The sequence below is a fragment of the Mus pahari genome, chromosome 22 (assembly GCF_900095145.1).
Source record: "Mus pahari chromosome 22, PAHARI_EIJ_v1.1, whole genome shotgun sequence".
Lineage (NCBI taxonomy): Eukaryota > Metazoa > Chordata > Mammalia > Rodentia > Muridae > Mus > Mus pahari.
This window is the reverse complement of record NC_034611.1, coordinates 29,433,133-29,440,497: the sequence shown is the minus strand read 5'-3', so window position 1 is coordinate 29,440,497 and position 7,365 is coordinate 29,433,133. Positions and strand designations below refer to the sequence as shown.

At 41.8% G+C, this 7,365-nt stretch overlaps 1 protein-coding gene across 1 annotated transcript in view; it reads left to right on the top strand.

Annotated features, from left to right (window-relative positions):
* The window catches only part of Tstd3 (thiosulfate sulfurtransferase like domain containing 3), a 7,707-nt gene extending 3,762 nt beyond the window's left edge, over positions 1-3,945 (top strand). The window contains exons 2-4 of the mRNA XM_021221924.2: positions 1,577-1,750; positions 1,844-2,003; positions 3,024-3,945. Of these exons, the coding sequence (XP_021077583.1) occupies positions 1,577-1,750; positions 1,844-2,003; positions 3,024-3,096 (407 nt within the window). The 3' untranslated portion in view covers positions 3,097-3,945. The remainder of the gene's footprint in view (positions 1-1,576; positions 1,751-1,843; positions 2,004-3,023) is intronic.
* Positions 3,946-7,365: the final 3,420 nt, after the last annotated feature.

Here is a 7,365-nt window from a genome sequence, read left to right as displayed (position 1 = left end):
TATTTTTTAAATTGTATTGAGATTGGATCATTTTTTTCTCATTTTATTGCTCATTTTCATTTTGCCTGTCAACTTTTCTCCTACATTTTCACCACTTTTCTTTTGGGCTTTTGGCCTTGTCCTTGTATTCCTATGAGCTCTATTTTAGTAATGTGATCTCCCATCTTTTCATCTACATACACTGCCACTGGACATCAAGTTGTTCATGGTACATTTCTCACATCAACTTGACACTTAAGGACAAACCTTTTATGACTTTTGTCCCCAAATTTCAATTATCTACAAATTATCTTAGTATCTTTAAGATAGTAGCCTTATATTTAGAATTTGTTTAAGCGTCAGGAATCAAGAGCCTGCTTACATTCTTCTAATTAGTCGACTGAACATTTTATTGAACACTCTCCCCAGCTAATTTGAGATCTCGCTGTGTGCCAGCTTCCTTTTGGCCAGAGTTCATGTGCACCTTTGGCATGGTACTAACAAATGCCTGCGCTCCTCTTAGCACATGAGAACACACTGGCCAGTGGGCATGTCTTTGGGGCAGTTTCTTGATTAAAGACTTATGTGAGAGGGGCCAACCCACTGTAGGTGGGCCACCCCATGCACAAGTGATCCTGGGATGTGTGAGAAAGCAGGTTGGGCAAGCCATGGAGAACTAGCAAATATATAGCAATCGTCCATGGTCTCTGCATTAGTGTTGACCCTGGATTCCTGTCCCTTGCTTCCTTCACTGAAGGACTTATGAGCTATAAAGTAAGATAAACCCTTTCTTACCTGTTTACTTTTGGTCACAGCCACAGCCACAGAGGCTCTAAGGTACATAGGGCACAATCTTTAATTGCAAAATGAAATAAAGTTAACTTCTTTCTTCATACTCTCATTTGAGTTAGAGTGGTCTTAATGAATTATGCATATAGCTCGATTATTAAATGTTTGATATGATTCTAAGCTCTTGCTACTAAAGGGTCTGGAGAGAATCTGGTGCTGGCAGAAGGCCAGCTGTCAAGCATTCAGGGTAGAATGACAGGCTGCATCCTGTTGTTCAGTCAGAATGTGTGCATATTGGAAATATTTTTGTGATCCGCTCATGACATCTTTTTCTTTTCAGGTATATAGAGGGGAGCCAGGGGCCTTACATATTAAGAGAGAGCACTTCAGTAGTGAGCTATCTCCCCATATAGATTCTGACACAAAATGTATAGTTTTCCTATACCAAGCTAATTCTCTGATTAAAGGTGTGTGCTGGGGCTGAGTCACACCACAGCTAGAGGTTTTTTTCAGTATACACCCTCACAATGTAATCAAATAACCTGCAACAGCTTGGACTTTCTGGCGATCGGTGCCACCCTGAAGTTGTCTAGGTCAAAGTCAATCTCATTATAACACAGGAGTCATATATCATCCTCAGAAATTCTATGTACTTCTAGCAGGAGTCAGGAACCAGGAGCAGAGTATGTATCTAGACTTTATTAGAGTAAAAAGGTAAACTTAGTTCAGTTATGTCATCTAACTCTAACTCACTTGTAGCTGTCAGTACCAGTGTCTCCTTACAGTTGTCTAAACTTATTTCTTTCAGGTCTGAAGTCAATATGGGGAAGAAGCCAACACTTTTGTTCTACTCCTTCTAAGGGTGTGACTTATAAGGAACTAAAAAGCCTACTGAACTCCAAAGACATTATGTTAATTGATGTTAGAAATACGTGGGAAATTCTTGAGCATGGAAAAATACCTGGATCAATCAACATACCATGTAAGTGATATGTGTTTTTAAAAAGATTCATGTGTACGCTTAGTAACTAATTCTCTCCAAAGCTCAATTGAACGCCTTAACATCTTCTTCCAGTGGATGAGGTGGGTGAAGCCTTGCAGATGAACCCAAGGGACTTCAAAGAGAAGTACTGTGAAGTGAAACCATCCACATCTGACCGGCTAGTGTTTTCTTGTTTAGCTGGGGTGAGAAGTAAGAAGGCCATGGACACAGCCATATCCCTGGGCTTTCACAGGTGTGTGGATGGGCCCCACGTATTACAATAAGATGATGACATCTGGGAGGCTGGGGCTATAGGTCAATGGGAGTTTAATTGCTTAATATGTGAAAAGCCCTGGATTCAATCTCCAGCATAGCAAAAAAATAAAAACAAACGTGTCTTACTTTACTTAAGAATGTCTTGGAGAAAAAAGAAGAAAAAAAAAAAAAAAAAAAGAATGTCTTGGAGAAGGGGTAGGACTGGAAAAATTGCACAATGGTTAAGAGCACTGTCTGCAATTCTCGAGGGCCCAGGTTTGACGGCCAGCACCTACATAGCACCTCATAGCTGCCTGTAACTCCACTTTCAGGAGATCTGCTGCCCTCTTCTGGCCTTTCTGGGCGTGCATGCATGTGGTGCACAGCCACACATGCAAACAGAACACCTATACACATATATAACAAAATTTAAAATTCAAGTCCAGTCAGTACTACATTGATATTTTGTCTCAAACAAAACAGAACAAAACAAAACAAAACAAAAAACAGTTTCTTGGGGCTGGTGATATAATTTAGTGGTAAACTATGTTCTTTACATGCACAAGTCCCTGGATTTAAGCTCTACTACTACAGGGGCAAAATTAAAAAAAAAAAAAATACTGTTAATAAAAGCAGTATAACCAGGCAGTGGTAGTGTATGGCTGTATTCCCCAATGCTCAGAAGCAGAGATAGGTGGATCTCTGTGAGTTTGAGACCAGTCTGGTCTACAGAGTTCCAGGACAGCCAGGGCTATACAGAGAAACCCTGCCTTGAAAAGCTAAATAAATAAATGGATAGATAGATAGATAGATAGATAGATAGATAGATAGATAGATAGATAGATAGATAGAAAGATAGAAAGATAGATAGATAAATGTAATATGGGGACCAAGAGCCTGGGTCTTTCCAATGTACTTAAATTTTTTAAGAGATGTAGATACTAAATAATATGATGAGTGGCTATTTATTGCAAAGCTCTTCTGCTATAAGGCAACACTAACTAATGTATCTTTTCAGTGCTCAACATTATGCTGGAGGATGGAAGGAATGGGTAACCTATGAAATTTCTGAGGAGAAACAAGAAAGTTGACTTTCGGAATGACAGACTCCGTGTTCATGTATACAAGGATGGTGGATTAAGCAAAAGAAAAACCCAGCCCTGGCACTGAAGGCTAATAGATTCTGGATGACCGCTTGGTGACCGGTTTCCTCATCTGAGAACTGGGGGTGCTGCTCCCCTGAACATTTTCAAAGTCTACTGCACACGGAGATAATATGAATTGCCATTGAAATTATATTCTACAGTTCATTTTGTTACTCTTTTCTCATACATTACATCCCAAACCAAAGCTTCCCCTCCCCTCTCTCTACAATTAATTTTCAAGTATTCTGGTGCTCCAAAAATGATCAGATAGCTCGTATTATCTAGCCATGTGTGATCATGGTTGTGAGCAAAACCAGTGTTAACAAGCAGTCCCAATTTTTAAACAGTAACTGAGCTCCTGGTTTGAGCCTCAGATTTTTAGGTCCAATACCGGAAAGACGGAGGCAGGGAGATTGCCATGAGTTTGAGTCCAGCTGGGACTATGGAGACTCTGTTTCTAAAGAAAAGACTCTGGGGTCTGGAGAAGTCACCTCTACTCAGGAAAATCCATTCACAGCCTCTGAAGACTCATGGCAATGTGTGGTCAGAATACTCACGATGCAACTCATTTTAAAAATTATAATTAATGTGAGGATAAGTATTGCGATGCGTTATGACTGTGGAGAGCAAAGTAACCTAGAGGAGGCCAGGAAACTGTGTGGGATTCTGGAGACGTTCCGTGGCATGACGGAAACGTCAGGAGTGTGTGTGTCAAAACTCATCGAACATAAAAATAAGTATTTTTCCAAGTCATTTTATACCTCAGTTTCAAAACGAATAAAATACTAAAGTTTGGCTCCCTCCAGCATGCATGTATTTCTTTAAAGTGTTAAGTTATATGCTTGTTGGTGTGCTGGCATCATAGTGACAAGGTAGACTTGTTTTCCAGCAGTAAGAAGTATCTTATAATTGAAAAGTAGCAGGAAAAAAAAACAAAAGAGCCTGGTATGGTGTTATATTCTTGTAACACCAACATTTGGGAGGTGGAGGCAGAAGGATTCAAGGTCCTTAGTTACACAGAGAGTAAAAGGCCAGTTTGAGCTATATGAGGCCCTGCCACAGAGGGGAAAAATAGAACAGAACCATAGGGGATTTATATATGGGACTTTCAGACACAAGGATTAAAGTAACTGTCCTAGTTTGGGTTTCTATTTCTGTGAAGTAACTATTCTTATAAAGGAAGACATTTAACTGGGGCTGGCTTACAGTTCAGAGGTTTAGTCCATTATCGTCGTGGCGGGAAACAAGGTGGCACGCAGGCTGACAAGCTGCTCGATAAGGGGCTAAGAGAGTTTCTACATCTTGTTCTGAAGACAGCCAGTATCGTAGTTTGCATATGCTTGGCCCAGGGAGTGACTCTATTAGGAGGTGTAGTCTTGTTGGAGTAGGTGTGGCCTTGTTGGAGGAAGTGTGTCAGTGTGGTCATGGCTTTAAGACTTGTCCTAGCTGCCTGGAAGCCAATCATCTTCTAGTTGCCTTTGGAACAAGAGGTGGGACTCTCTCAGCTCCTCCTGTCCCACATCTGCCTAGATGCTGCCTTGAGAGTTCTACATCTTGACTCCCAGCAGGGAAAGACTGTGAGCCATGGGGCCTGGGCATTAGCTTTTGAGACCTCAAACCCTATCCCCACAATGACACTCTTCCTTCAACAAGGCCACACCTCCTAATAGTGCCACTCCCTATGGGTCAAACATTCAAACACACAAGTCTATGGAGGCCACTCCTACTGAAATCACCTTAGTAACTGTGACTAAAAAGAAGCAAAGTAACTAAAATACATTCAGTAAGTTGATGACTTAAGTAAGGGGAACTATATCCAAAGACAGGAAGTTTCAAATAGAGATGCTAGAATTTAAAACACAGTAACTAGGCCAGGCTCATTGGAGCATGCCTGTGACCTCAGCTACTCTAGAGGATGGGGCAAAAGGATTGTGAGTTGAAAGGCAAATTAATGAGAACCTGTCTCAAAAACTGAAAGGGGGTAGGTACATAGTTTATTTTTATTTATTTATTTACTTATTTATTTTTGTTTTTTTGAGACAGGGTTTCTCTGTATAGCCCTGGCTGTCCTGGAACTCACTCTGTAGACCAGGCTGGCCTCGAACTCAGAAATCTGCCTGCCTCTGCCTCCCAAGTGCTGGGATTAAAAGCATGTGCCACCATGCCCGGCTGGTATGTAGTTTAGTGATAGCACATTTAGTTAGGATACACAAGGCCCTGGTTTGATTCCTGGTAACCAAATATAACAAAAGTTAGCAAACATCCAACAGATGTTAAACAGTTTTAACATAGATTAGACATGGATAATAAGATTAACGTCAATGAAAAATTAGAGGTTTACATGTTAATATTATAATGACGTTGAAAAGAACAAATTACAGAAACATACTATGTAGTCTAGGTTTTTTTTTTTTAAGATTTATTTATTTATGTGAATTCATTGTCGCTGTCTTCAAACACACTAGGATGGTATCAGATCCCATTACATGGGTTGTGAACCCCCATGTAATTGCTGGAAATTGAACTCAGGACCTCTGGAAAAGCACTGAGTGCTCTTATCTCCTGAGCCATCACTCCAGTCCAGTAGTCTAGTTTAAACCATGAAATAACATTATTAGTCATTTCAACATAGCTGTGGAAGTAAGGAATGCCAATTTCAGAATGCTTTCCATTGAGGGAAGAAAGTCACAGGCATTAACAACATTGTTAACAGTCTATTTAATGGTTGTTAATAATCATTGCTACATTCTCTATGTAGGGAATAGGGATTGCTATTGAGCAAGAGGTACATACAGAGAGGAAAGTGAGAATGGGCTCCTTAAGAAGGTATTATTATTATTATTACTGGATATTTTCTTCATTTACATTTCAAATGTTTTCCCCTTTCCAGGTCTCCCCTTCAGAAACCCCCTATCCCATTCCCTCCTCCCCCTGCCTCTATGAAGGTGCTCCCCATCACCACCCTCTTCTGTCTTCCTGGCATTCCCCTACACTGGGACATCAAACACCCTCAGACCCAAGGGCCACTCCTCCCACTGATGTCCAACAAGGCCATCCTCTGCCACATAAGTGGCTGGAGCCATGGGTCCCTCCATGTGTACTCTTTGGTCGGTAGTCCAGTTCCCCGGAGCTCTGGAGGGTCTGGCAGGTTGACACTATTGCTCCCCCCCTGGGGCTGCAATCCCCTCAGCTTTAGGAAGATTTCTTGTTCCCAGAAAACGTTGTGAGGAAATGGCCAGGAAGGCATGAGGCTAGGTATCTAAATGGACCAACAGGGGAAAGGAGAGGCTCTAGAGGGTCTATAAAATACCCAACCCAGCATTCATTTAGCAAACTCCCAGCGCTTGGGTGCCTCCCATTCCAAATGGAGCTGTTTGCTTGCTTGAGTAAAGCTATGGCAACCATCTGGCTGGGGAGAAAAGGTGAAAGGGCAGGTTCCTTGCTTACGACATCTGGTGTTCCTCATTGTCCCAGTACTTATTGGGCTATGTGCCTGTGTCTTAGTTAGGGTACCTATTGCTGGGGAGAGCCACCTGGGTCACAGAAAAGCATTAGTGATTGTTTACAGTTGAGAGATATAGCCTATCATCAGAACGGCAGGAAGCATGGCGGCATGCAGGCAGCCATGATACTGGAGAAGGAGCTTAGAATTCCACATCTGTACTGGTTTTTAACCAAAGTGACAAAAACCTAGATATATCTGGGAAAAAATGAAATCTCGACTGAAGAAATGCCTCTATTAGATTGTCCTCTGGAAATGTCTACAGGGGCATCTTCTTCATTGATGTGGGAGGAGCCCCTTTACTGTGGGCAGTGCCACACCTGAACCGGAGGTCCTAGGTAATGGAAGAGAGCAGGCTTGGGCTGGAGAAATGGCTCAGAGGTTAAGAGCACGGATTGCTCTTGCAGAGGTCCTGAGTTCCCGGCAACCACATGGTGGTTTACAACATTTTTAAATGGAATCTGATGCCCTCTTCCGGTGTGTCTGGAGAGCTACAGTGTACTTACATACATTAAATAATAAATAAATCTTTTTTTTTTAAAGATTTATTTATTTATTATAAGTACACTCTAGCTGTCTTCAGACACTCCAGAAGAGGGTGTCAGATCTTGTTAAGGATGGTTATGAGCCACCATGTGGTTGCTGGGATTTGAACTCCGGACCTTCGGAAGAGCAGTCGGGTGCTCTTACCCACTGAGCCATCTCACCAGCCC